Raw genomic sequence first — 26126 nt, 5'->3', positions numbered from 1 at the left:
GCGAGATAGAACGTAGTTAAAGACCGAATAAGTCCCCCGCTCAAATCACCTATTCTTATTTCACGAACCCGAACATGCTTGACAAGAATATTGACGTTCGGAACCCGTTTACCCTGTTGTAATGATCGCCGGGGTATGTGGATTTCTACTTCATCAAAATTAAAGAAGCCAGCGGATCGCAAAGTTGAACGACAACAACCCATCCTATGTATTCAATAAGCGAGCGTGAGCGTTACGCAGATGTAAGGCCTGTGGGGATGGGTACTTATAGGTATATATCCGAGCATTATCCCGCATCAGCATTCACAAGGGAAGACGTCAGGGGTGGCGGTGGCGTAGCAGCCACTGATCCTTATAAGTCTTATGGTGATTGGCATCCAAGTACCGCTACAACACAAGCCGAAATTGATTCTGCCTTTCAATACGATACAGAATACGATGATGATTTAACATCGCCTCATTTATTTACTGCGTACCTTATTTCTTACGCTTCGCACCTACGACTTTGCAAGGAAACTAGTCATTCGACAGTATGCCATCTAGCAATTGCCGAAACTACTCAAAGAACTCTTGAGGATGGCCCTGCTCTTAATCAAGCTGGGTTTGGAAGTGCTGACCCCCGCGCTGGCCCCAACGTGGACCCTGGGGGTTCGTCGTCGGCCTCCAATCAAACCCCAGAACGCTCTAGAGGAGGAAACAGGAGAAACCGAAAAAGCGACCCTGACCGACGAAGGAAAAAGCAACGGGCTGGTCCTATTGATTTGAAAGTCACAAGTGGCAGCAAATACTTCGCATGCCCCTACTACCTTCATGATAGAGAACAACATTGGCGATGCAATAGCTATAAGCTTAAGCGTATTGTAGATGTTCGGCAGCATATTAGGAGGAAGCATGTTCAACAGAATCACTGTCCAATATGTGGCAGAGACTTCCCCAACGATCCAGACAACGCCACACGGGACCAGCATATCAGTGAGCGCGCCTGCCTACCATCGTACGATTTTCATTATCCTGGAGCTACCATTGACCAGCTTCATGCGATGAGCTCTGCAGCCAGCGAATCTACGGCGCGCAACGACGAAGAAAGATGGTATACTATATGGGATATCTTGCTCCCAAATGCCATTAACCGCCCTCCATCCCCTTATATCTACGACGATGGAACGAGCACTAACATTCACGATGCTTTCGATGAATATCGACGGAGCGACAGTTTCGCACAGCTTATGAATGCGTTTCCTCAGGAGACTAGAGAACGGATGGTTAATGGATTCGGCGAGCTATTAAACGGCCTTTCCATTTTCGTCGATACATGGATAGGACGCCATGCGCTGCACAATAATCATGATGTCGAGGTTCCGGGATCGATTTCGCTTCCTCAACTCAGCGACCTACCACAGGATGCCTCGGGAATGCCAATCAACTTTCCTCAGAACCCAACACCAGACCAAAACCCCCATTCTCTTTTCAATCCGAGTCAACACCCCTTTGAATTTGACGCAAATTTTGGTGCTGACTACGGCGATGAATACTTTTCGTTTGAGTAGTATTTCAGTCTCTACCGCCAGAGAATTACGTTTTTCTATATCGAAAGCAACGATTTACCATCAGAGTTATTCGATACAATTATGTTACCTAGGTAAAGACGCCGCATCTGTAGGTGTCAACATCCTTGTTTTCATTTGTTTTAAAAGAAAAAGAAAAGAAAATCCCCCACCCAACCCCTTAACCCCAACAAATGCATCTCCAAGATGACAGCTGAGTGCCGGACTTTCGGGGGATGTTTCTCCAGACAAGTAAATAAATACTATATTTTCACTTAGATACTTTTTTCTAAGTACATGAGTACCTAGGTATCTATGGGGGTCACAACTCCTCGCGCGGGCCGCATAGCTGGTAGAAAAGACGGATGGCAGAGTCACTACACCAGCACAGTTTCCCAACTCTACTTTTATAAGGCAAATTCGAGATTGTTATCAGGTACTTTCTTATTAATTAGGGCACCAAATTGAAATACACCCGTCTTTCCAAGGATCTCACGATGAATACATTACCCCACATTAGCTTGCTCGTTTCACTCATTTAATGTATTATATCGTATTACCTGCACTCCTTTAGTGAAGTAGCTATTTTTTCAATTGATGAGTAGACGTATTGCGTTTCAATCTGGCTAAACCGCACAGATCACGTATAATAATATAGCGCAACTGAAGCAAATAGGCTAGGTACCTAAGTAGATAACTCTAGGGCGTCAGCGATCACACTTGTTCGCCTTAAGCACCCGGGTAAGCAGCTCACAAGACGACAAAGCTACCTAGGTACCAAACATTCGCCCGAGGCGCGACACAACATGTTGGTGGGGGTACATGTACAGGCAGTGCATCGCTACCTTCCCAGAGTTGGTAGTGAGGCGGTATGCAAGTTGTGTCAGTAATCAATGGCACAACTGTGCCAGCCACGGCTGAAGCTGGAGTCTGAAAAGCCTACCGGTAGTTACCAGTGTCGGAACCCTAATACCGACAAGATATATGTGTGGATATAAAAGCAGCGGGGATTTCTCTCCTTTTTCGAAAGAACAAAATAACTCGTTAGGAACATCGCGATTCCTATGAGTCCCTTTTTCTATCTTCCTGCGGCGCATAGTTCCGCTCAAAATGACCGGCTGGCCTGCCGGCAACAAAACTACAAAGACGAGATTGGTCGGGAGACAGCACGCAGTAATCGCCGTAATGAGATTCTTTAGTGGGGCCCGAGAACGAAAGACTACACGACGCTGCACAACCGACCAAACAGTTGCGTATGATCAAGGGCTCACATCAAACAGTTATGACTCTGAAGATGACGACATGTACCTTTTTGATATTCCTATGCGACTACTTCCGGTTCTAGACATCAACCACAAGCTCGAGAAAGAGTTGAGTAAACTCATAGTATCTACATTAGACATATTCCTCTCCGAGATTTGGTCAGCAAGCGACCAGCTCCACGAAGAAGGGAGAAGTCGTTCTCAAATAGGAAACTCGTTCCGAACCTTCTACGGGCATGATGGAGATGTGGAACAGTCGCTTAGCCAGAATCAACGAAGTGACATCCTGGGCAAGTCTCTTATTCCCCTTGGCCATCATATCCCATGTCCCTTCTACATGAGCAATAGGGAGAAACATATTGGATGCTTGACCCGGGCCCACCTTCGAGATATTCAGGATGTCAAGCAACACCTCTGGAACACTCACCAATTAACGCCCTACTGTCCATCATGTGGGCAGATCTTCGACACCATGAAAATTTGTAACAACCACATTCGGTGTCGAATATGTAGCCCTCTAGGTGTTCCACGGCCCGATGGCATCACCGCGGAACAAATGCAGCAACTAGCTCGGCGCGCGGAACCCTGGATGTCCACAGACCTCCAGTGGCTGTCTGTTTGGGCAATTGTTTTCCCTAGGGCTAGCCTACCCGGAGTCACATATCCATCCAGTGCTATAGAGTACTTGGTGTGTCTATTTCGGGATTACTGGTCAAGCCACGGGGAAAGAATCATGTCTAATTTCCTTGGGAGGAGGGGGTTGCGAGCTTATGGGCTCCAAGATGAGGAACGAGATTTAGAAGCACTCCATATTGCTGTTCTCCACCGAGTTATTGACCACCTGGTTGAGGACTTCAAGTATGAGGATGACGGCACGGTATCTTCAAGAATTGAACGGGTTTTGGCCTCTTTGTGTCATTTGCAGGTTTAACAATAGTGATGGCGGGCTATTCACGATTACTGGAATTGTCTTGAAATGGAGTTATTGGAAATTTACTTTGATTGAGAGTAGTTCTTGGGGAACATAATGTTATATATGATACTTTTACTGATCGTTCTACATAGGGGATGCTTTTTCGTCTGCATGCTTGATCTAAATATTGCTTTATGCTCGAGGCCTCGATATATTGCACAAGGTGGTCACCACAAAGGAAGTCAATTCAATGAATTTGTTTACTACGTGCCTATGAATTGATACATATGTATAATCCACCATATCGTCATATCGTGGATTAAGGATTGAAATAGATCTCGTCGGACTTAAGTCAATGAATGTAGATAGCGAATAATCAACTTCATATCTACCTAGGTATGGAGAGTTCGTAGTTCAATGTATGTATCGAATTTCGACCCGCCAGAATACATTGAGCTGAAAGTGCTATGGGGGTACGGGCCATTCCTATTCAAGGCTGCTAAGCTATTGTCGCTTCCTTCATATTCTTCTACATTATTTTGGATCGAATATATATATATCAGTGATTCACGGTTGCGCTCGTAGAACGGCCACAAGTGAAACTATCAAGTGATTGACCATTTGCCATTGGTTAGGTACTTGGGTAATAGACAACCCCGTTACAGGGGAAATGGCGCGAGTATTCCAACTTCATGATAATCTCCAAACAACCATAGCAGACACGTCGTTCGAGAACAATATACAAGAATACGATACAATAGTATTGTTTGCATAGAATAATATGTTTGTTTGGTCTACTTAAAGATGGCATTGCAGCTATCTCGGCTTCTGAACAGTAGTCTTTGCCATACGTATCATTACCTTTCTTCAGATTAATTTAGACAATCACGTAGACATATCTTGATCAATCAGATCGTTTCGGTTGGTATTCGTTTTAGTACCTAAAAATGGGGTATAGAAGCCACAAAAACAATCAAAACCAGTTCATCCCTGGTGGGCATTGGGCCGGCGAGCAAAATCAGCCTCCGTCTGGGCCTGGGCCATACCAAAAACAAAGTAGAGATGGGGGGAATGGGTTAGGGGAAAGCCCATTTGGGGCATTGCCAGGGAATGGAAACAGGTGGAATGGGTACTGGAACGGAAATAATCACAGACATCAAAATCCAAGGCATCATGGTGGCTATCAACGACAACAAGACCAGCCGTTCCACCAACCCCAATCGCAACCGCAACAACCACATCACAGAGAAGAACAACCTCAACAGCACCACCACCACCACGAACATCATATCCATATCTCTGATGGAATTTCCCTCATCCAAGGGCTACACCCAATAAATCGCGACGTCCCTATGGTAGATATCGATGACTGTGATTCAAGCGAACTCTCAAAGCAAATACGGTATTTTCTGACTAAAGTAGCGGGTGATGCTGGGCCACATACTAATCGTGTCAATGAATACGTCGACATGTTCATCGAAAAGTTCCCAGATTCTCGACTTGCCGCTGTTCTAAGTCAAGGCAATTATCACGAACCGCCGCAACAAGGTAACGGGCAACGATCATAACCACTAAATCACACCCAACAACTGAATAATGGTAAACAGCTAAACGATGGGCCAACAGCGAGACAGATTGCCGAGGCCTGCGTTGTTTTGCGGGACGCTGGTCACATAGCTGACGAAAGTAATTCTGGTAAGAAGACTGGTAACACTACCAGCGACCCCAAGCACGTCCAGAAACTTTCCGACTTCCTAACCAAGGATGGGTTTTGGGAAGATAGCATTGAGTAGGGGGTAGGTAGTGATTTAATACCTTTGAATGCGCGACGATAGAAAGGGCGCAACGGGTTATTGTGTGTTAGGAACAATTGATTGATCTAAAACGAGACGATTGATACTCTTTGTAGTATACTAAGGTATTCCATGGATGTTATAATTTACGGTTCGATCAAAGTATATTGTTCGTAAAACTCTTAGTGACTCTAGTTCTAAAGTATTTTAAAAATTGAATCTCCGTGGAGTTTTCAGAAACTCCGATAAGTAATAGTTCGGTGTCGCGACCTTCCACTAACCCAGCACTGTAAATATAGGGGATCAAGGGTAGGTACATTTAGCAGTGAACGTTCCGTATGTATACCTTAGGTACCTAGGTAAGGAGGTAGGTACCGCAGTAACCCCTAAATCGGCATCCTACGGTCGGTTGATAGTTACCCCAACTTAATTATTTCGCAGTATTTGATCGCAATTGCTTCTGTTCTCTTCCTATTATATATCTAATTCCTTAACCTTTAGACATGGACCTAGCTACACGACCCGAGCCCTTTAAATATCAACCTCTACGCACGGATGAAATAAGATTAATTAGTTTAATCGTAGAGCACTCATCGATTATAAGATGTTATCTTCATCACGCAAGGCTCTGGCCCAACACTTCGTTCCGTGCCTTATCATACGTGTGGGGTAACACGGAGAACATGAAAACAATACTTGTCAATGGAAGATCGCTCAGGGTTACCGAGAACCTCCACGCTGCCTTGCTCGAATTCAGACGGAGATTGCTTGAGGGTCCAGAAATACTAGTTGATGAAGATCCCAGAACCTTTGATCTATGGGTAGATGCCATCTGTATTAATCAAATTGATATGGATGAGAAAGCGCTACAGATACCAAGAATGGGTGATATATACAGTATGGGCGAACAGGTTGTCGCGTGGTTGGGTCCTATTGCTCCTGAAGAACATGACGCTGTGCAAGAAATGACGGTGCTGTTAGAGGATTTCGAACGCCAGGCGGGCCACCCGAAGGCCCCACTACGGGAAGTCATCGAAAAATATATCGAAGAAAGTCTGAAAGAAAACAACGCTCGGTCAGAGCTTTCTAGACTTATGGCAACGCTAAAGCGAGTTGGCGCGAATACATGGTTCACGCGCATCTGGATTGCACAAGAAGTTGTTCTCGCTCGGGAAGAGCCGATTTTGCTTTTGGGGCCCGTGTCCATGAGTTTACGGGTACTTCTATCCGCGTGGATATACTTAGTATTTCGCTCGGACTATGTCAAGTCGTCAACTCCATTGACATATTTTAGACTCCGGGGATTCTATCTACTTCCTAACGAGGCCGAGCTTTCCAGTCTGGATACTGCTCATTTAGAGGAAGTTCAGGCCTTCAGTATGCTCAGATGGCTCGACAGAACGTATCAATTGAATGCAACGGTACCCCACGATCGTATTTACGGGTTATTAGGACTCTTCAGAGGCCGATCTCGTTCAATACTTCCCAATTATAACCAGCCCTATGAGAATGTTTATTTTCAATACGTGAAGTTTATTCTCTTCAGGGCGAAGGACACCCGTGTGCTAGGGCTTGGTCCTGTCGGGGCTTTGCGTGGCGTTCCGTCCTGGGTTCCAGATCTTAGAACGCAAGTTCCAATTGGGGTCGATGATGAACCTGGAAACCCCGTCTGTTCGCATTTTAGCTTCTCAACATGGACAGACGTTTTGACGCTCCCGGGTATAATCTTAGGAACTTGCATTTCTGTCTTTCCTACCCAACCACCCCGAACTATGAATGAGCCAACCCACCCGCCGAGCACGTTTCTTGACTGCGAGAAGGCGATACTCACAGTAAGCTCATCCATTACAAAAATTCCGCGTGATCAACTTCTTCAACAATGGCTGCGAAGTCGCGTATCTCGATTCTTCCAGGATGACCCACACGATTGGCCCGACGGCTTTGAACAGGCTTTCCTGGATGCATATGAGTCCATGATACGGTCCAAAACTTTCATACGTCCAAACTTCGGCATGAGAATTAAACCGACAATGGACGAAGAGGCGCACGATCTACTTCATAGCGCGAAATGGCAGCAGATGATCCTTGGGCAGGGCTCATTTGTTCTCGAGGACGGCACAACAGGGTTTCTCTGGGGTGACCATGCTAACCCAGAACCAGGCGATATACTATGTGTATTTCCAGCACTGACAGCTCCTATTCTAGTGCGATCGAATGGTAAGTCCCAGTATATAATGGTGGGCACCGTCACATTGGACAAGTATCCGCGAGGGCTTGACGATAACCAAGAGGAGTATCAAAGCTATTGTGGACAATTTATGTCCATGCATGAGGGTGCACAAGATAAAATAAGTAATTTTGATATAGTCTAAGTAGGCGCAAAGAGTTTTGTTCTTGTTATATTATATATACTATATCTATAAGGTAGCTTCAATAACCCGAATTCGAAAATATATTCTCGCCAAGTTCCAAAGCTACACTCCGACGGAAAGGAAACTTACCCCTTCAATCTAGCATAAAATGTCCGCACTCCCCTCCCCAAGAGGGATCATATTTTCTGCCAAATTCTTATATAATTTAGTCACTCTTGTATACTCAAGCCGATTTAGTTCACTGCCTCTTAGGCTCGAACCTAAACTAGAGCCACTAGACTAACTAATGTCATCAAATAGTACCAGAAGCACGGGCTTGTCAAAGGTGACCGAGTGTTAAAAGGGGGAAAGACGAATATGAAACACTATCTAGATCAACAGTTTGGATGAACGCCTATAAATAGACAGAAGTTGAAGAGCTCGCGTCCTACTTTCACTTTAAATCATCAGTATTCAACTCTTTACTTCTATTATCACCTTCACCATCACAAACTTGCATCTTACAATTATTCGGTCAAACAATCATCAAAATGCAACTTTTCGGGAAATACGTTGAATCTGCACCTCTTGCTGCAGTATGTGCTGAAGAGATACTGTGGCAAGAATTGGAATCCGCAGAACGCGGCATCTCACCCATCAGTGAGCATTGCCTCGATATTTATAAGACGAGCTTAAAAAATGTCCTATATGGCCACTACGAGGATGACGACGAAAAAGAGCTTCTACTTAAGCACATAAACGGCTATAAAAACGACGTACGCACCAAAGAATTCCTCCACAGCTCCAAAGACAGAGTGGAGACAGAAATAATCACACAGCTCTCCTACCTTCGCCGCTACGAATTGGGCTCCCGTTACGGCAATTACACAGCAAAAATACGCTATACCGAGAACCTGAGGTGTGAATCGAAAGTCAAGGGACCGGAGTTTTTCAAGCAACTCACCGGCTGGCATCAGTACTGGACCGGCATAAACAGAGGCCTCGACGCAGATTCAGAAGTACTAAAGGAATGCGAACTTCAAAACACCCACGCCCCTGATGAAGCCATTCCTACAATGTTAACGTTACGAAATGCGTGTCACTTGATGGGCTTCAACTTCCGCCAGGCAATGATATCTATTGTACTATACGCGAATCCGAATAGCGCGATGCAGATGCCCGTAGAGGGATTTGTCGAGAGGGGAAATTGGGAAGGACTTAAGAGTGCTCTTCTTGGTGACCTTCGGTATGTATAAGCGCGTCGTGAATCTCTTCTTTTTCTTAATTGACTGACGTAACTCACAGAGACTTGCCGGTGGCTATACCGTACAACCTCCGCCACCACATTCTCACCTTGCAAGTCGTCATTTCATCTATCATCGACCAATATTTCAACCGGAATCCCGATATGCCAGATGAGCCACTCTACTGGACTCCCAAAATGGACATACTCGAGAAAGCCCGAGAGCCAAAGAAGAACTGGGAGGAAGACGCCAAGGAATGGAAGCAGAACATTGAGAATACCGCTCAGGAGCGACTTGACAACGTGATTGGAGAGCATATCAACCACCGTTTTATCTGCGATAAGGAAACCCGCGAGAAATACCTTGACAGACGACAAAAAGCTTGGAAGACCCTCGTTGAGGCCCAAGCCAAATCAAATACACCGCCAAGTCATGATCTGGGGTTATTTGAGGGAGAGGATCCAATTGATCCGGAGTTTTGGCTATGAGATTGAGCTAGATGTGGATATGCCGAAAGAGAAAAAGGAGAATGTATATGTATATGTTTATGATTAACGCTACGAGATGATATGCGGCGCAGGAGAAGGGAAATGAATTTGCTCATGGGATATGAATGGCGTACCATAACGGATACAAATACACAGCGTTAAATTTCTAGCATCCAATACCTTACTCCCAACTCTTACAGTGAAATAGAACAAGATGCAGCATGCAGCCAACCCAAAAACAATCCATCTACAACATCAACACCCCACCTCGGCCCATCCCCAAAACACACACAACTCTCCGCAAGTCTACACTCCAACATCTTCCACAAATCACGTAACACCGGATCCCCACCTCCTTGAGCAACCGTATTAAGCACTTTAAACGTATCCTCGCCCAACATCCTCCTAACCCTCTTCTCAATGCCCACACACGAGAGGTAAGAATTTGGATCCATACCCCTAGCATAATACTCCTCCTCCACCCTGCCACAAACCACCATCGCCAAATCCGGCTCCGCAGCCGCCGCATACTCGGGACTAATCGAACCCGTGCTTTTATACTCCTGTCTCGCTTCTACCATGGCGTGTATATACTTAACCCCCCAATCCTGGGTCACACGCGAATGACTCAACGCGCGGCGTAAAAGCGCTTCGGTGTCCCCGTGTGGACGTGTGCATTTATTTTGCCCGTGGTCCATGACGGACCAGAACATTATACCCGCGAAAGTTTGGGAACCCGCACCTAGGTAGGGGATTATGTCGTCTGGGGGGATGGAGACCCGGAGGTAGTGCAGGGGGTTTAGCCATATGCCGCAGGTTAGACGTTCTGGTGAGGATGAGTCAGAGCCGGTGCTGTTACTGTTGTCACTTAGGTAGCTATTCGTGGCTCCTGCGTTGCGGTCGATATCTTTTGCCGCGATATCGATTGTGAAGTCCTCCTTGGCATCACCATCAATAGCGCAGGCGAGAATTGGTGGAGTCCCGCTGGGTTTGGGGCGGAGCTGGTTAACGGTACTTTGCTGCGCAGGTCTTTGAGCATCGATCCCGGCGGCTTCGGCTACGTCGAATATGGTGTTAAGTAACTCCGGGTGCTCATCCCCGCGCGTGGAGCTAACTAGCTTCTCAATTGCGCTTTTGAGCCGGCGGTTTTGCTCTTGCAGATTCTGGGTAGCTTCTGCTTGGCGTTTCCGGAAGCCAGCTTGAGATCTTCGACCCCTTTCGCGTCGGCGCTATGATCCGGTTAGTGGGGTCTCTTAGTGGAGATAATGGCAAAGTGGTTACATACTCGAAGCGCATCTTCTGCGTCTATCGCCATGTTGGTTTGATTTGTGTTGGTAGCAGCACCCATGTTTGAAATCCACTAGGTGGTATGAACGAAATTAAGAAAGAAACTCGAGCGGTTATGTAACCGCAAGATGAAGGGACATCGGACTCTTTGGTTGAATTTGTCAGGATCGGATCCTTTGCTCAGCTGCTTAGATGCGGTAAGAACGGTTACGTTGGCGGCTTGGCACGGAGCGATATTCCGTCCGATCACGTAACCGCCCGAAGCCAAGGAATCGGCCCTCCGATGCTTTAGAGTCCCCGATAACTTCTAAGTACTAATCTATAGTTACGTGAATGAGGCGGAATTTGAAATCGTCATCGCATCATGCGAATAATGTATTACGGCGATGCCTATAATTCCAAAAGCCGTTGAAGAGTTTATAAGTATGGAGTGTCTTGGGGATGAAGAAGGCATTTGTGTCGCTCAACAGCAATCTCAACAACTCAATCATAATTGAAATAATCGAAATCGAAATCACAATCTAAATCCGATTTTATAACATTTCTCTTCGAAAACACTACGCAAAAATGGTTAAAATCGCGCTTGCACCGGCCTCAAGTGGTGAGTGACTCACGCTGTTGTGTCCATAAACTTGGTTTCGTCTCCAAACTAACCAATCGCCTCAGAGCTGGCCAGGGAAATTATCGACGTCCTAGTCGCAACCGGAAAGCATGAGATTGTTGCTCTCGTCCGAAGGGTATTATATTCATTGTACCCCTTTTTAATTATCATGAAATCAATTCTGACTTAAGGGATATAGGACCCTACTCAATTCCCTTCTCTTCCCGGTGTCACATGGGTGCAGACAGATTACCAGGATAAAGCTGAACTAGTTCGTTTATTCAACGGCGTAGAAGTTGTGCTCAGCTTCATTCCCGTTCACCTCGACATAGGCAACGCAATTCAAAAGCGACTTATCGATGCTTCGATTGAGGCTGGTGTAAAACGTTTCGCACCTTCTGAGTGGTCATGGTAAGCAATCATTCTTTTTCGCATTTCGCATTTCCAGACTACAAGCAGTACGCTAATGAAGAGTCAGTGGTACCCAATTGGAGTCTGTTCTTGGTGCCATCCCATGGTATACGGGTAAGGTCGAAGTGGCCCAGTACTTGGAGGACCTCAACCAGGACAAGAAGGTTATCGAATATACCCGATTCCACCCCGGTGGTTTCATGAACTATCTTGCGCATCCTCATAAGTCGACGAGCCACGTCACTACATTCAACTTCCTAATCGACTTTGAGAGCCAAAATGCGCAAGTGATCGAGGGATCTCTTGACTCTGTGGTCGCTTTGACAACCGTGCAAGATATCGCCGGTGTGGTTGCTCGAGCCGTCGAGTTCAAGGGTGAATGGCCAGTGATTGGTGGTATTGCTGGAAGTCGCATCACAATTGGGGAGTTGCTCAAGCTAGGAGATGCTATTGGTAAGCCCCCCAAATCATCCCATCTTCACCATAATCTAGCCAATTGCGCAACCTCGAACTACCACTAACCCCTTCCACAGGCCGGCCGTTCAAGATCCAATGGCTTAAGGGAGAGGACCTTGAGGCCATCGAGTACAAGCCAGAAATCTACGTTGGTGTAGACCTCCGCAATGCATTGCCAGAGCAAGCCGGGAAGTTCTTGCAGATGGCGCTTAACGGAATGCTGCTTTCCATGAGCCGGGGTATCTATGATGTTACGGATGAGTGGAATAAACTCCTGCCGGATTATAAGTTCACCCAAACCGAAGATTTCATTAAGAAGTATTGGGGTGGGAAATAGTCGCTTAACTATGCTTGATTGGTATAATAGGATATTCGGATGGCATCATGTACAATTAGCTCGTCAATGATATAAGCACTCATTAAATTTGTTAGTAACCCAAATTTCAACCGAGGACTCGAAGATCACTCTTGTGATAAATACTATCGATAATGCATGCGAGACTTGAATGATCATGAAATATCCCAAATATATTCAGATTCCAAAATACCTATTAAACGGATAATGTGTTCATTGGCGAATAGCTTGCTGACAACAGGGTATAGTTAAGATTGGGTATCATATCCGTAACCTGCGGATTAGCATTTAAAATACAAGCAGCATAACACAGCCGTAGAAACAATTGCACAACTCAAGCAAGCACTTCATTTCCCATTCCCCATAACTCTCACTTCGACTTATTTGCCGACGCAGCCTTATCCCTCACAGCAAAAGCATGGTTGATATCCTTAACAGCGACCCAAATCGCATAAAAGGGGATGAATACCCAGAGCATGTTGAAGAAGACCAGATACACCCACTTGTACATAAAGTTGCTGGCGTCGAGGTTGTAGTTCATGGTCAACCACTCGGGGCAGAAGGTAATGAAACCGCCGTAGATCTCCATGGTCGCGATTACGATCATTAGGATATTGGTGCGTGGGTCTTTCTTCGAGATGCCGTAGCAGATGAGGCAGGCGAGAGGGCCGGCGACGAAGACAGTTAGGAGTTCGAGACTGATGACGGCCTGAAGAGGAAAATTGTGTTAGCAGTTGTAACAGTTAGAAAGGTGGACAATTGGATCACACGTACCAGATCAGCACCACCCCATCGTCGGTCTGCCTTCGCATACACCATCCATAGTTGCGCAAAAGGGTTGTCGCCGCCGGCTTGCGGGCCATAGGCGCGGTTGGTGTATCCGAGGAAGTTATGCGCAGTTGGGGCTAAAGCGTGCGGGTTCGAGACGCTTGAAAGTGGAATCCATGAGAAGAAGCAGTGGTATAAGAAACTTCCCTCAAGGAAGAAGTGAATCAATGCGTCGAATGCGTGCCATATGAACAGGAAGCGATGGCTGCCCGGTGTAGTTCGGTCGAGTGCTTGGAGGGACAGAAGGTATGCTGTTGCTAGTATCGCGAGGGTAGAGGCTAGCGAAACGAGAGTGGTTTGGTCGAATAAATCGGCCGGCAAGGAATCTTTGAACGAAGCCATCTTTTACTCGGCTTATAAAGTTACTTTATGTGTATTTTAATGGATTAATATACAAGCAATCCCACGCTCGCCCTACAAAGGTGAAAATGAAGGTGTTTAGTTTGAAGATCGAAAGATGCGACAGCAACTGAAATCTGGGGCTGCGGGGGTTAACACGAAATTAATGCCAGGTGGAGAATTTAATTAATGTGGAACTTCAGGGGGGTTACAACGCTGGGAACTTTAGTTATATAGTGTAAAACAGTGCTATTATTACATGTATACACTGAGTTTTGTTCGCCGTGTGGTAATCACTAGAATCTTTCATGTCTTGGGTACTCAACTAGAATGTAGGTAATTCCGAAGGAAGTAGAATTTATCCGAAAAAAGTCGCATTTAACGGGAAAAAGTTATTGGCGATGAATTTTGCAGCTTTTAATTCTAAGCTATCTTAGGGGTATTGTAAAACGTGCTGAGGATCTTGAATCTCTCAAGTAGGGGAATCAAATCCATCATCCCATGCCACATCAACAAAAGAAATGGTCGAGTCTGTTCCAAGACGCCCCTGTAATCATATGTCCCCATTCATCGTACAGTCGTGGTGGATATTGGAGTTGAACAAAAGGAGAAGCGTTTAGTGCTTGGCAGCCTCCTTGTTGACATCGGCCGAAGTGTTATACTTCTTCTCGTCGACCTTGTCACCGACAGCGTCCTTTGCGGCGGATGCACTGAGAAAAATGTTAGCAATTGTAGAGAAACTAGGTAGTATATGATGCGAAGAGCTTACCGAGTGCTGAGGTTCGCGTTGTTGTCCTTGGCGACCTCCTTGTTGGCCTCCTTGGAAGCGGTGTTGGTGGCACCCTTAACGGTGTCAGAGACGTAGTTGGCGGCGTTCTGAATCTTGTCCATGATGATGGTTGGGTTGGTGTTTGTTATGGTTGGTTGTGAACTTGTTTTTGATATGGTAGTTGAAGACTGAGAGTTGTGGTTGATGATGGAGAAAGGTTGAGACAGGAAGGGAATTGAGATGCTTTATATAGAAAGTTTGAGCATATTGTCTGTCACCATACGGCTGCTCGAAATATGGATCCTTGAAGCTTTTCTTGCCTTGCTAGCCGCCTACTTGCTCCTATTAGGATAGCACCAGGAACATCATGTGGACGAATGAAGTACGTCATTACCGACTTCAACCTTCTTTGTGCTAGGTACCTGTGGTAAGGTATCCCGCTTTGGCTCGGGTTCCTACTTACAATAGAACACTTACCGGGACCCACCATTGTCCATACTACCGGAGAAAGAATTGCATTAAGTTGTTGGGCTGAGCATTTCCCCTGAGAAACTGACGTCACCACTCTTGCTGAGCGCTCGGAATTTGAGGAGTTATGAAACCAGGTCCCACGCCGAGGCCATGTCAAACATGTGAATTGCCGTAAGTAAATTACCTATTAAGTTTCTGACTCAAGAATCTGTTGTCCCGGTATTTCATCATGATCAACGTTTAGGATAACCTTCTTCTCTATTCGATATTCCACGTAAACAGTACGTACTGTCGATGACATCGTGGGGAGGCGGACAATTAGCATGCATGTTGTTTTATTCCCTTTTGGGAACACCTGACCAATCAGATTCTAAGCTTTGGGGAGGTTCTGCTCCAAGAAACTTAGATTGCTGCAGGGGAAATACTAAACGAAGACCCTATTGGTCGCTTCAGTCGAAAGTGGCCCACAATGACACCATGACTTTCTGAGGGTTATATTATGGAGAAGGCCGGAAGGATAGGTAGAGTCCAGACCCTCAACGTATTCAATGTAACTCTGGCCTTTCTAGAATACAGGAATGGTTAGAAAATCGCCAATACCCATCCTTCGATCTCATCATGATGATCTCGATTACTTTATTCCCACTTAGACCCTTCCCACTTGAATCTTGGTTCAAAAGCTTACCTACTTATGGTTAATCTACATCATCTGGTTCATTGGGTCATAGATGCAAAGCCTCATGTACGACACACCCTCTTATCACCTAATATGTAAGCGCAAGCGGCAAGCCACAGTCACATTCTTCCAAATCTAGTTTCGTAAGCGGAAAAGAATGTCCGTCAAGTTGAAATCCAGTACATTGCCTCTCTGTTGGTTCCCTTCATTATGTTCTTAGGTTTCAATGTTCTTGGCCGCATTCGCGTTTGAGACACGATGCCTTTCCGATTCGGCCTACAATACGACCCTATCGTCACTCATATCTTACTAGAAATGATATCCCTCACCAATGGAGTTCACATCAGAAATGACGTCAGTTATGGACTCGATCTTGTTTGAATTTCCATGCGTATTAAGCTATTTGGCCTTGTGTAATAAGGTGTAAGTCTAGGTTATATGTCAACTTTATGTCATAACACTCTTGGCGTTCCCTAGAAATGCTATCCGACAATTCACCTCAGAAAGAGGGGTGATGCCCGTCTCGGTTGACGGTTTAAGCGCCCCGATGCTAACTTGCGTTTCCCTGTGATAGCTAGGTAGGTACCTTCTATTAGGTACCATCAAAGAGTCTGAAGCTATTCAGATGATCAACATGGGGAGCTAGTTGTCGAGCGGGAGTACCCGACCCCGTTGAAACTTAATTATAGATACAATAAAGGATTTCCCATGGGCCTTTGTCAAATCCCCCCGGAAAACAGTCACTTAGAATGCGCAAATCTGACTCCGGTTGTGGCTTTTCATAATGGGTCTATGCCAGTCAAAAACTCCAGGGCAATGTCCCTCGGCGACCGAGCTTCAGAACCCAATCTACACCGTTGTTTTTGAATCCTGGCGATTCGTGTTTTTGTGGCTATAAACTTTACAGTTTTCTATCGGGTTTATTCCTTTTATCTTACTAGTAGTAACTTACATCTCCATTCACAAATTGTAATGAGAAACTTAGCTTGAGTAATGGCTCTAGACCAGCGTACCCAGGTACTCGACTTGTAGATTCCCATATAATGTTCTGGGGAGGTACATAGGTATCGTACAATGTCTCGGAATTTGGCCCCAGCGCCCCATGGTTCACACAATTACAGCCTGCATATGTGGGCATTTCTCTCCTCGCTTTACCTACGCTTTATGCTGCTCTTACGCGTAGCCTACATTCACACAACTCACCCCATTTTAAGAATGTTGCTACTTATATCATAAGATCTCACTGCGAACTTAAACCTGAATTAAACATACGTTTACTTTTAAATAGGCAATATAGTAGGCGACGAGAGCTGGAGTTGAGAGTGCTACGCCGATGTAGAAACAGGGTTCATGCTCCCCAGATTGTCTTTCTTTCCTCAGGCTAATCTCTGCGGTGATTCCTAGACCTTCCAGCGAACCCCTCTCAGTGTCAGATCATGGCTTGCGGGATTTATTTAATAGCCACCTGCTTAAGGAAAGTCTACAAGGCGTTCAGTTAGTAATTAATCACTCACAACGTAGAGTCTACAGTAAGCTCTCATTCCTAGATATGTTTTCTATTCCTCTCCTTCACATTGGCTGCCTGAAATATATGACGCCGTTAAATCACATATAGCAACCGTAGAACACCAAAGTCACTACACCACCATATCACTTCCCATCCTCATCCACAACACCCTACCTCCTCAGCGTAACCCGAACAGGGAACCCATCCGCCGGATGCGCCCCGCCGCCACCCATCTCAGCCTGATACGCTCTATTCCCCCCAACCGTCATACCCCCCTTCCCCTTCCCCGGGTGCACCCGATCCCACTCCTCATACGCAGGCGTGATATCAAACATCCTCCCTGTCATCACAAGCGCGACCTTAAGCTCGAGCTGTGCAAGCGTCTGCCCGATACAATTCCTCAATCCCCATTCAAATGGTCGCCAGGAGCCCTTTTTCGGATATAAAGGGTCTTCGGGGCCGACGAGCCATCGCTTGGGGATGAAATCTTCGGGTTGGGGAAATATGGATGGGTTGTGGTGCATGGCGAGCGTGAGCGTCCATATGTGGCAGTTTTCGGTCGGGTATTGGTGTCCGTCTTCGTCTGTCAGAATGAGGTCGGAGCGCCCCTCACGTATACTCCCCGCTGGCGGGAAGATGCGGAGGACTTCTTTGATGACTGCTGCTGTGTAGGGTATTTTGTTGAGGAGAGTCGGGTCACTATGAATGGCCTGGGTACAGCTTTCGATTGAAAAATCGGAGCCAAATACCCCATCGTGTTCGGAACGCATCTTAGACAAGGCCTCGGGATGACGGGAAAGTAAGAAGTAGCAGTACAACAGTGTACTACTCGTCGTGTCATGACCGGCAAATAAAAACATGCGAAGCTGGGGCTTGGCTAACTCTTTGAAGGCTTTCCTCGACACGTCTCCTACCGTGCCTACGTCTTCTAGGTACTTGTTCATGGCTAACGAGATAATAGACCTTGATGAAGCTTGCGATCCCTTCGAGTTCTCCTGTCGCGACAGAGCCAATTCTTCAAATCGCTTATCAATCTCCCCGTCGAGATACTGGTTCATGCGATAGCTATTGTACCTTTGAACAAGGGGGCGGGGTGAAAGATAGCGGCGAATTGGATTGAAAGTCGTACCGAATGAAGTCCAGTAAACCTGTCGCCGAAGACAGTCGGCAAGAGCACTTCCCTGCGTCTGATAGTGCAAACGCGCATCACTAGAGCAAATGTCAGCAAGCACATCATTGAATTGTAGCTTGAAGCAGGTCATACAGAGTTACGCGACTAATAACGTCGAACGTCAATCTCAACGTGTACTCTTCCAGTTGAACCACGTCTCCCTTCTTCGCAAGGCCCTTGACTAATTCACAGAACACCGCGACCTCATCTGCGATAGCCGGGGCAAGTCCGATCATGTAACCGCCCGCAAAGCCCGGGTTGAAGAGGCCGCGCCACATCTTCCACGTACTCCCATGCATGGTCATGATCGATGGCCCACCACTAATGAGATCCAAAGTAGTGCATATGTTGTCAGGCTTATTGAGTACCGCAGCCTCGACTTGGGACGCTACAAAAGGGCTAGCTATTACCATGAGGGTTTTGTTGAATGGCCATAGATTTAGATAGAAGATGCCTTTTGGGAACTGCTTGGCCATGTGTTGTATTACAACATGCATGGTGGCGTTCCGCGGAAACGACTCGATGCACTCTTTCAGAGCAAGGAAATGACCGAAGATGGGATGGAATTTTGGCATCGGCTAGCCTTTGTGAGTCCAATGTTGCGCAGAATGACGGTGGCTGAACTTACTCCCTTGGCTGCTTGAAGTTTTCGCACATGTCGGCGGTTGATCGTCAAATTGACAATAAAAAGAGCCAATCCAGTTATGGCTACTGTAATAATGGCTGTCGCTGTTAATTTAGCCATGGTATTTGATTTTCTATTCCTGGCTATCCTCGAGGCTGTGATGAGAATGGGAAAAAAAGTTGTAGGAGATTGAGTTGAGGACTTCAGCTTGCTTGACGGAGAAAGAATTGTGCTACCCAAGGGAGGTTCCAAGTTTATTACTTATCATATATGAGATGCAGCCACTGTGCTACAAGCGCAATACTCTTCCTAGAAGGCACCACCGAGTTGTCTTACATATTAATAGGCACTGCTTCATTAATTCGCGCTACACATTCTCTCTTATTTTTAGCTTCGTCATATACTCTCAATTGTCTATATTACTACGTAGGAACATGCAGGCCTCGAAGTTGTGTAGGCTCGTCTGCCTTCACCCTCCTCATTCGACTCGTCATTTTTTCTTCTTTGGTTGCAATTTAGGATGGAGTTCACGAACATATCTCTGTTCCCACATTCTCAGAACATCCCCGGCAGGCAAGATGCCATCGACCACGCCGGCAGAATCGACAAGGAACCTTATGTGGTACAAGCCAACCCCTCCTCATTGTCCATTTCATATATGCTAATACTTCTTTAAGGTGGTACTGAGCATCTTTTTTGGCACTGCTATTCTTTGCGTCGTAGCACGTTTCGGTATCCGCTTCTTTGGTCATCGAAAAATTGGCTGGGATGACGGCTTCGTACTTCTCGCAGCTATAGGCCTAGCTGCAGGTTTCGGCGTGTGCATTAAAATGCTGAATGTCTTATTCCTAGTCGAGGCTATAAACAAGAAAGTTGTCGCGTTTCCTTTTCAGGAAGAAGTGCCACAGATACTGGAAGTAACCAAGTGGTCTGCTATTTTCGCGGTTACCAGTTGGACCTCAGTCTACCTAGTGAAGTTTGCGTTCATGAACTTCTTCTATGCCCTTATTCAGGGGATGCCTAGCCGGATTACCAGGTTCTACTGGTCGACAGTTGGCATTAGTATTGTCTGTTGGATATACACAGTCTCGAGCTTTTTCATCGTCTGTCCCCATTTCGGTGCGGATTCATGTTAGTTTGTGGTTCCTCCTCATTCTATGGAGATGGATAGGATTGCTGATTGTATACCCGATATCTGCAGTCAAGTGCGGCGCATATCCCCACCAACACGTTAGAAGTCTCGTAAACAACATCCTGGTTTCTGTTGTAGACATCGGGTGCGATAGTCTAAGTAAGTTCTTCCCATGATCTCACAACGTAAACCTTTCGCAAACGTATCTAATATCCATACATCATATAGTCGTCACACTACCTATAATCGTCCTCAACCTGTCCATGATGTCCTTCGCGCGCAAGCTCTCTCTAGCCGCAATCCTCTGCCTCTCAATCGCTATGATCATATGCGCCCTCGCGCGAATAATCGGCACCATTCTCGACACGGACGCAGACGGGAATGGCTCAGCGCCGACGTGGGCGACATTCTGGGCCGTCTTGGAAAACTGCGTGTCTGTGATCATGACGACTGTGATCACGATCCGCAGCGTGTTTATCAATCAACCCATACAGCAGGAAAGACGACAACAGGATAGTGCCTTACGGCGTTTCGTACGTCGCCGTTTACCCTGGCTGCGCAGTGGGAAGCATGGCACCCCGCGATCTGTAGAATGCCAGCAGTTCGTCGACGCAGGTGCACCGAAGATCGCCACGCTAGGGCTGACGCAAGCTACAATGAGTGATGTTAGGAGATTCGTTAGCGGTAGTACCGATGTCGAACGTGAAGACGTCACGCTGAAAACCGTAGATACGGGTTATACCCTTGAGCACATGGATTACCATAGTATTCAGAGGGATGGAATAAAACGGTCTGCCACAGCGACCAGTGAGATGAATTCTGAGGGGCCGAATTGAATGTTGATTAAATTGAGGTAGGGCTACAAGATTTCTCGCTGGGTCGGGTATGAGTCGCATAGGCATCATTTTGGGTATGATGTACTCGTTTCATGACTACGATCTGGGCGTTTCTGTTATGCTTGAGTTGATGTGGTAGGAGATTACGGTTTATGGTTTATACAGGGGCCTAACTTATGATCGTGGAGGCGTACTGCATTATGTCTTTGTAATTACAGGGACATATAGCGCATATTCCACTATAAAATTAGTGGCCAGATTGGAAGGTTTATAATGCATTTGCTGCGTTTATAGCACCACTACAGCGCCTTACATCACATATCCCACCTAAAGCCTCCCATAACTACAGAGCCTTATAGCGCCTCGCTAAAGCCACGCTTACCTAAGGTTCTCATCACAATTTACAATCAACATTCATATATCGACCATGAAACCAACGCATATGCATAAATATTAGGAATATCATTTGGGTATACTATTAAGGCTCAAGTCCCAGCATGCTTGCTCCAACCCCCTAAACACCAGACGAATCCCCGTCCCTTTTCTCTTTCCTCTTAAGCCCTGACACCTAGAATTAACTGTATTGTAAAGAATAATAGCAAAAAAGTCATACAAAAGCCATGTGATGCAAAGACAATACCACAAGATATGAGTATGATGACCAAGTGGGTATCGAAGCCAACAGCAGGCACGCGAGTCGACCCGCCCTACTTGGACTTGCCTGCGTCGATAATCTTCTTGTTAGCTCGTTCGAGCTTTACCCTAGCCATCTCGTCCAGCATATTAAACCATGCTCGTAGGAGTGCAACATAGGTTGTCTCCTTCTCTCCATACTCGACTGGTGGTCCTTTGATCTGCGCCGGTTGATCCTCGTGGTCGAAAACAGCCCAGCTTGACTCATCAGTTGTGCGTAGGCCGAATTCCTTGCCTTGGAGCGAGACAACCTTGAAATTGCGAAGGAGCACAACGTCGCCAGCTTTGACGATCGGCAAGGTCTCTATGTGTGGCCTATAAATCTGCACTTCCGCTACTTTGAAGGGACCAATCGAGTTATCCGTAATAGTGAAAGACATCATGAACTCACGTGGGCCACCTTTGGCCCTTTGTGGGTCAGGAGGTTGCATCATGGCAACCGCGATGACATCTAGCTTCTTTTGAATGTGCTGCCGCAGAATTTTGAGTTGCGTGCAGTCTGGTAGTTGATCTCGTAGATAACGTGTTAGCTTTCGTTTTATTGCTACCATTGAGCTGCTTTCTTCCTCTCCTTGAGCTTGCTTGTTTAAGGAAGCTCTAGCTAGCTGCACACTCGAATCTTCCAGAGAAGGCGTAGGCGTTACGGAAGTAGGAATCGATCTCATTTCTGCGTGCATATTCTTTGCCACGCCATGTTGCCTTCCATTTCGCTTGGATTTGTTCGCCGCTCGCGCAAGTTGTGCACTCGCATCGATCTCAGATGATTCGGACATATCGGTTTGTGCAATAGTTGAAACAGGTCCCTGAGAGACCTGTCGCTCTTCTTCCTGAGATCCAAGATCTGGAGATGGATCCCTAAAGGCCTTAAGGGAAGGTTCAACCTCCATAGGGATTTCATCCTCGCGGCCCTGAGGTTCACTACCAATCTCGTACTCCTCTGTTACCTCCGTATTCACGCTGCCGAAATCTTGAGAATATTCTAGGATACTAGCCTGCAGTTCTTCATCAACTTCCATCTGTGATCTAAACGAGATACTAGCGCCAGATACGTCAGCCTCGTTATCTGAGTGGATATCATCATTAGTCTCGATCTCGATAGAAATCTTATGGCCAGATTCGGTGAAACTAGTTTGTGCCATGTCATCAGCATCAAGCTGGGTCTGAAAGCTAATACTTGGTGAGACTGGCAAGTTATCATGTTGTGTGATCTCTTTAGTATCTTTCAGAGGAACTTCTTGGCGCTCGAATGGGATGGTTTCAATGAGGCGTTCCTCGATCTGCTCAGCGATGTCTTCGACAACTACTGACGTTGGCTCCACGGCGACCAATTGTGCGATCGCAGGTGACTCCTCATGATCCATCATCGTATTATGCTCCGTTGAATTGACTTCGTCTGGCTCATCAACCTCCATGGAAATGACCGTCACGGGATCTAGGATAGCAATATCACCAACTAATTGGGTATCTCGAGGCGTTGGAAGTTGGTTTTCTTGGCTGTGAGGGCCTGTAATGGTGGGTGATTCGAGATCAATTTTTCTTTCGTTGGCAGCTTGGGACGCGAACGATTGTGTCATTGGGGGAGACGATGGAGCAACGGTTTCCACGTGTTTCTTCTCGTCTAATGCAACATGACGCTGCTCGGGAGCGGCATCTGGCACGGTAGACACCATATCAACGGACTCCTCATCATCCTGGGCATCTTGTAGTTCATCATCTACCGATTCTTGTATTTGCTCATGCTCCACCGTAGATTCGGTAACTTTTGGTGAAGGAACATCCACAATTTCTTCATCTTGCATTTCCTCGGGCTTTGCAAGTCGATTGGCGTTCGATTCGCCTTCGACAGTTCGGCTTAGGATCTCGAGTCCCTCAGCCGCAGATTGTGGAACGTTAGCTTCCTCTTCGTCGCCAGTATCGGAAATCACCTTCACTTCCCCACGTCCCTCGAGGGTACTCTGAATACCTTCGTTGTTGTTCGTGGGGCTTGGAGAATCTGGTCCGTCGAATGAGCGTTGCGACTGGGCATCATTTTTATGTCCGTCCTCTTCTTCTTCTTCCTCTTCCTCGTCGTAATTGTCTTCATGATCCTCTCCGTCTTCGCTTCCTTCTTCTTGGCCCCCACTACTATAGCCCGGTCCAATTGCTTGGGCTGGTGGCGCCATTCCTAGTGGGCTTCGATATGTACTTCTAGGAGGAACTTGCGAAGATGGGCCCGGTTGGGGACTTTCGTCATCATCTTCGTCCTCGTCTTCGCCTTCCGAACTTGAAATAAGGTCAATAACCTGAGGAGCAGACTGTGAGATGGTTCGGGAGGGGCGCTCAGGCTCCTCCTCTTCATCCATATCATATTCGCTATCATAGTCAGGATTTTCTGCATCTTCACCTTCTCCTTCCCAGCTGGCACCATCATCAAATTCGGGTTCTAGGTTATGGGATTGTAAATCCTCGTCATGACTATCGTCCTCGTCGTCATCCGGCGCTTCGTAAATCCGTGTATCATAATCACCGCCCATTTCATCTGCATCATATTCAGGTTCGTCATCGTCTGAATACTCGGCGTCTACTTCATCTTCAACTTCGGCATCCTCGTACATTTCAAGGGTGTCGGCACGGCCGGACATGACTGTGTCCTCTGCGGCGGTTGGCGGTGGCGGCTCTCCATCCGAATCACTCTCATCTATGACAACTGCATTCTCTACGGAGTCGCCTTCGGCACTACCAAAGCGTTCGATATGTGGAACGGCAGTTGCCTGAGATGGATTGTTGACTGTAGCCCACGAGGAAGGCTCCACGCTTGTAGTTGTGGGGATCTCTGGGACAAACGCATCATGTTCAACCTCCATGGCCTGCCCTTGTGAAAAGGGGTGAGTGTCCTCTAAATATGAAGGAGGATAGTGAATATGGTCCCTTGATGAATCGGAAATGGGTCGCTCTTCGTCCTCGGGCTCTAAAGGCGGATAGGCTGTAGTTTCGGGACGTGGTGGCGGCGGTTCGGTAGGGGGTGGATAACCTTCGGGTGGGGGATCTATCGGCTTAAGATTAGGATCCCATCCTTGAAGGTCATCATCGACATCATTCTCTTGGTGGACATGTTGGAACGCGGGCATTTCAGCACCACTACTAGGAAGCACACCACTTGGATTAAACGGAGGCAGAATTGTGGGTATCGGAGCCGGCCATCCGCTATCGAACCCTCCTTGAATACCATGGTCCACCATTCCGTGTTGAGAATGAACAACGTGCTCTTCGCTCTGTATTGGTTCTGAGCTGTGCGGAACCCCATCAGCGAACGAGGCTGTCGGCACAGGCAATTCCATAGGGAAATAATCGATTTCCATAGTTTGGCATCCCTCGTCAGTCATCCCAGGTTTCGGCGACGAGCTTGCACGACTTGGGGGGGACGCAGGCTCAGGACTAGGAGACTGGCTGCTATACTTCCATGCACCGCTCTCACGGCCAAATCTCGTCCTCTTTCGGCCTCTTCCTTTGACTCCACCATCATCCTCAAATATGTCGTAACCGTCTTCAAATAATGAACCATATGACATTCGGGCTCTCTTAACGAAAGCCGGAGATTCATATTCACCATCTTTGAATTTTGCAATGAGGGACTTGCTAGGCGGCGTGAGTTCTTCGAGGGTCTGAGTCGTAGTGTCTTCGACGCGTCCTATATCGGCTGGTGGTGTCGCGACTCGCTGTTGAGGTTCCGGCGGTGGTAGGGAATGATCGACAGAGATGAGTTTAGTTTCCCCAGTCTCAGCTAGGATGACCTGGGAGAAATCAGCAATCATTACACTATAGCACACACGAGCATAGAGCTAGTTACCTGTAGTAAGAGTTTATCCGAGATTTTCAATTGCCAGTCGATTCCAGCACCTGGTAGACTCTGGCGCTTCTTCGTTTCTTCGGGTTCCCACTCAACACCGCCCAAACTCACGAGTACCTGATCACTACTGCTCAATCCACTTTCTCCAGCTGCTTTAGCTGCAGCTCCATTTAAGTTTATTCGAACCTGTCCTTTATTTCGACGGAGGCGATAGTCTGGTTCGGCGAGGATGAAGGAAAATGTGCCTTTAACTGAGCTGTAGGGCCATGTGATTGTAACGACACCACGGACGGAACGAGAAGGCAGATCTGAAAGTTCTGGACCTAAATCTGCGATGGGCGTCTTATTCGCTGCTTCAAGTTGCTGAAGCGGATCTGATACGTTTGTGGTGTCCATGTTGCCGGCATAGTTCTCGTGATGGCGCGTTCGCGTTCGATGGTGGTTCTATCACAAATCACGGAGGATGAATTGTTGGAAGGTGGCGCATTTGCAAATGAAGCGCCGTTGCGAAACGAGAGCAGTCAAAAATAAACTTGAAAATTAGTCTC

The 26126-nt window shown here is 46.8% G+C and overlaps 12 protein-coding genes across 12 annotated transcripts; 7 read left to right on the top strand and 5 right to left on the bottom strand.

The window, feature by feature from the left end:
• Positions 1 to 257: 257 nt before the first annotated feature.
• On the top strand, positions 258 to 1547 carry F4822DRAFT_426914 (uncharacterized protein; the record flags this gene model as incomplete). Its single annotated transcript, XM_051460650.1, has 1 exon — positions 258 to 1547. One exon carries the CDS (start codon positions 258 to 260, stop codon positions 1545 to 1547), a length of 1290 nt encoding a protein of 429 aa, XP_051316834.1.
• Positions 1548 to 2152: 605 nt separating this feature from the next.
• Positions 2153 to 4191, top strand: F4822DRAFT_395320 (uncharacterized protein). The gene has a single exon (XM_051457431.1). The coding sequence runs from the start codon at positions 2655 to 2657 to the stop codon at positions 3735 to 3737; it is 1083 nt and encodes a 360-aa protein (XP_051316833.1). The 5' UTR covers positions 2153 to 2654; the 3' UTR covers positions 3738 to 4191.
• A 301-nt stretch (positions 4192 to 4492) lies between these two features.
• F4822DRAFT_395319 (uncharacterized protein) lies at positions 4493 to 5749 on the top strand. Its single transcript, XM_051457430.1, has one exon. It carries the CDS (start codon positions 4667 to 4669, stop codon positions 5285 to 5287), a length of 621 nt encoding a protein of 206 aa, XP_051316832.1. The 5' UTR covers positions 4493 to 4666; the 3' UTR covers positions 5288 to 5749.
• A 225-nt stretch (positions 5750 to 5974) lies between these two features.
• On the top strand, positions 5975 to 7978 carry F4822DRAFT_171172 (heterokaryon incompatibility protein-domain-containing protein). Its single transcript, XM_051453292.1, has one exon. The coding sequence runs from the start codon at positions 6016 to 6018 to the stop codon at positions 7882 to 7884; it is 1869 nt and encodes a 622-aa protein (XP_051316831.1). The 5' UTR covers positions 5975 to 6015; the 3' UTR covers positions 7885 to 7978.
• A 391-nt stretch (positions 7979 to 8369) lies between these two features.
• On the top strand, positions 8370 to 9595 carry F4822DRAFT_442200 (uncharacterized protein; the record flags this gene model as incomplete). The annotated part of the gene is made up of 2 exons (XM_051462967.1): positions 8370 to 9109; positions 9169 to 9595. The coding sequence occupies exons 1-2, from the start codon at positions 8415 to 8417 to the stop codon at positions 9593 to 9595; spliced, it is 1122 nt and encodes a 373-aa protein (XP_051316830.1). The 5' UTR covers positions 8370 to 8414.
• A 194-nt stretch (positions 9596 to 9789) lies between these two features.
• On the bottom strand, positions 9790 to 10943 carry F4822DRAFT_426909 (uncharacterized protein; the record flags this gene model as incomplete). Its single annotated transcript, XM_051460649.1, has 2 exons — positions 9790 to 10824; positions 10881 to 10943. The coding sequence occupies 2 exons, from the start codon at positions 10941 to 10943 to the stop codon at positions 9790 to 9792; spliced, it is 1098 nt and encodes a 365-aa protein (XP_051316829.1).
• F4822DRAFT_171157 (NAD(P)-binding protein) lies at positions 10923 to 12798 on the top strand. Its single transcript, XM_051453291.1, has 5 exons — positions 10923 to 11483; positions 11549 to 11619; positions 11683 to 11894; positions 11962 to 12347; positions 12428 to 12798. The coding sequence occupies exons 1-5, from the start codon at positions 11450 to 11452 to the stop codon at positions 12685 to 12687; spliced, it is 963 nt and encodes a 320-aa protein (XP_051316828.1). The 5' UTR covers positions 10923 to 11449; the 3' UTR covers positions 12688 to 12798.
• Positions 12799 to 12805: 7 nt separating this feature from the next.
• Positions 12806 to 14012, bottom strand: F4822DRAFT_395315 (Emopamil-binding protein). The gene is made up of 2 exons (XM_051457429.1): positions 13480 to 14012; positions 12806 to 13414 (listed from the first exon to the last, which is right to left on the bottom strand). The coding sequence occupies exons 1-2, from the start codon at positions 13873 to 13875 to the stop codon at positions 13076 to 13078; spliced, it is 735 nt and encodes a 244-aa protein (XP_051316827.1). The 5' UTR covers positions 13876 to 14012; the 3' UTR covers positions 12806 to 13075.
• Positions 14013 to 14168: 156 nt separating this feature from the next.
• Positions 14169 to 14873, bottom strand: F4822DRAFT_395314 (glucose-repressible gene protein). Its single transcript, XM_051457428.1, has 2 exons — positions 14642 to 14873; positions 14169 to 14582 (listed from the first exon to the last, which is right to left on the bottom strand). The coding sequence occupies exons 1-2, from the start codon at positions 14761 to 14763 to the stop codon at positions 14489 to 14491; spliced, it is 216 nt and encodes a 71-aa protein (XP_051316826.1). The 5' UTR covers positions 14764 to 14873; the 3' UTR covers positions 14169 to 14488.
• A 2561-nt stretch (positions 14874 to 17434) lies between these two features.
• F4822DRAFT_171124 (cytochrome P450) lies at positions 17435 to 19327 on the bottom strand. Its single transcript, XM_051453290.1, has 3 exons — positions 19095 to 19327; positions 18560 to 19044; positions 17435 to 18504 (listed from the first exon to the last, which is right to left on the bottom strand). The coding sequence occupies exons 1-3, from the start codon at positions 19209 to 19211 to the stop codon at positions 17466 to 17468; spliced, it is 1641 nt and encodes a 546-aa protein (XP_051316825.1). The 5' UTR covers positions 19212 to 19327; the 3' UTR covers positions 17435 to 17465.
• A 1-nt stretch (position 19328) lies between these two features.
• On the top strand, positions 19329 to 21475 carry F4822DRAFT_171120 (uncharacterized protein). Its single transcript, XM_051453289.1, has 4 exons — positions 19329 to 19713; positions 19769 to 20222; positions 20293 to 20382; positions 20452 to 21475. Exons 1-4 carry the CDS (start codon positions 19612 to 19614, stop codon positions 21057 to 21059), a joined length of 1254 nt encoding a protein of 417 aa, XP_051316824.1. The 5' UTR covers positions 19329 to 19611; the 3' UTR covers positions 21060 to 21475.
• On the bottom strand, positions 21413 to 26054 carry F4822DRAFT_171114 (uncharacterized protein). The gene is made up of 2 exons (XM_051453288.1): positions 25579 to 26054; positions 21413 to 25522 (listed from the first exon to the last, which is right to left on the bottom strand). The coding sequence occupies exons 1-2, from the start codon at positions 25972 to 25974 to the stop codon at positions 21767 to 21769; spliced, it is 4152 nt and encodes a 1383-aa protein (XP_051316823.1). The 5' UTR covers positions 25975 to 26054; the 3' UTR covers positions 21413 to 21766.
• Between the last annotated feature and the right edge of the window lie 72 nt (positions 26055 to 26126).

Source organism: Hypoxylon trugodes (assembly GCF_022578975.1).
Source record: "Hypoxylon trugodes strain CBS 135444 unplaced genomic scaffold F4822scaffold_3, whole genome shotgun sequence".
Lineage (NCBI taxonomy): Eukaryota > Fungi > Ascomycota > Sordariomycetes > Xylariales > Hypoxylaceae > Hypoxylon > Hypoxylon trugodes.
The sequence above is the reverse complement of the archived record's forward strand: the minus strand, read 5'-3'. Positions and strand labels throughout refer to the sequence as shown.

Bases quoted from the DNA above. Each gene is read 5' to 3' on its own strand.
- F4822DRAFT_395320 (XM_051457431.1), top strand. From the start codon at position 2,655: ATGACCGGCTGGCCTGCCGGCAACAAAACTACAAAGACGAGATTGGTC.
- F4822DRAFT_395319 (XM_051457430.1), top strand. From the start codon at position 4,667: ATGGGGTATAGAAGCCACAAAAACAATCAAAACCAGTTCATCCCTGGT.
- F4822DRAFT_171172 (XM_051453292.1), top strand. From the start codon at position 6,016: ATGGACCTAGCTACACGACCCGAGCCCTTTAAATATCAACCTCTACGC.
- F4822DRAFT_171157 (XM_051453291.1), top strand. From the start codon at position 11,450: ATGGTTAAAATCGCGCTTGCACCGGCCTCAAGTG. The intron at 11,895-11,961 runs GTAAGCAATCAT...ATGAAGAGTCAG, and splicing joins GCACCTTCTGAGTGGTCATG to TGGTACCCAATTGGAGTCTG. The intron at 12,348-12,427 runs GTAAGCCCCCCA...CCCCTTCCACAG, and splicing joins CAAGCTAGGAGATGCTATTG to GCCGGCCGTTCAAGATCCAA.
- F4822DRAFT_395315 (XM_051457429.1), bottom strand. From the start codon at position 13,875: ATGGCTTCGTTCAAAGATTCCTTGCCGGCCGATTTATTCGACCAAACC. The intron at 13,415-13,479 runs GTACGTGTGATC...TTTCCTCTTCAG, and splicing joins GATGGGGTGGTGCTGATCTG to GCCGTCATCAGTCTCGAACT.
- F4822DRAFT_395314 (XM_051457428.1), bottom strand. From the start codon at position 14,763: ATGGACAAGATTCAGAACGCCGCCAACTACGTCTCTGACACCGTTAAG. The intron at 14,583-14,641 runs GTAAGCTCTTCG...CATTTTTCTCAG, and splicing joins AACGCGAACCTCAGCACTCG to TGCATCCGCCGCAAAGGACG.
- F4822DRAFT_171124 (XM_051453290.1), bottom strand. From the start codon at position 19,211: ATGGCTAAATTAACAGCGACAGCCATTATTACAGTAGCCATAACTGGA. The intron at 19,045-19,094 runs GTAAGTTCAGCC...CACAAAGGCTAG, and splicing joins AACTTCAAGCAGCCAAGGGA to CCGATGCCAAAATTCCATCC. The intron at 18,505-18,559 runs GTATGACCTGCT...CATTTGCTCTAG, and splicing joins GTTATTAGTCGCGTAACTCT to TGATGCGCGTTTGCACTATC.
- F4822DRAFT_171120 (XM_051453289.1), top strand. From the start codon at position 19,612: ATGGAGTTCACGAACATATCTCTGTTCCCACATTCTCAGAACATCCCC. The intron at 20,223-20,292 runs GTTAGTTTGTGG...CGATATCTGCAG, and splicing joins CCATTTCGGTGCGGATTCAT to TCAAGTGCGGCGCATATCCC. The intron at 20,383-20,451 runs GTAAGTTCTTCC...TACATCATATAG, and splicing joins CATCGGGTGCGATAGTCTAA to TCGTCACACTACCTATAATC.
- F4822DRAFT_171114 (XM_051453288.1), bottom strand. From the start codon at position 25,974: ATGGACACCACAAACGTATCAGATCCGCTTCAGCAACTTGAAGCAGCG. The intron at 25,523-25,578 runs GTAACTAGCTCT...GATTTCTCCCAG, and splicing joins CGGATAAACTCTTACTACAG to GTCATCCTAGCTGAGACTGG.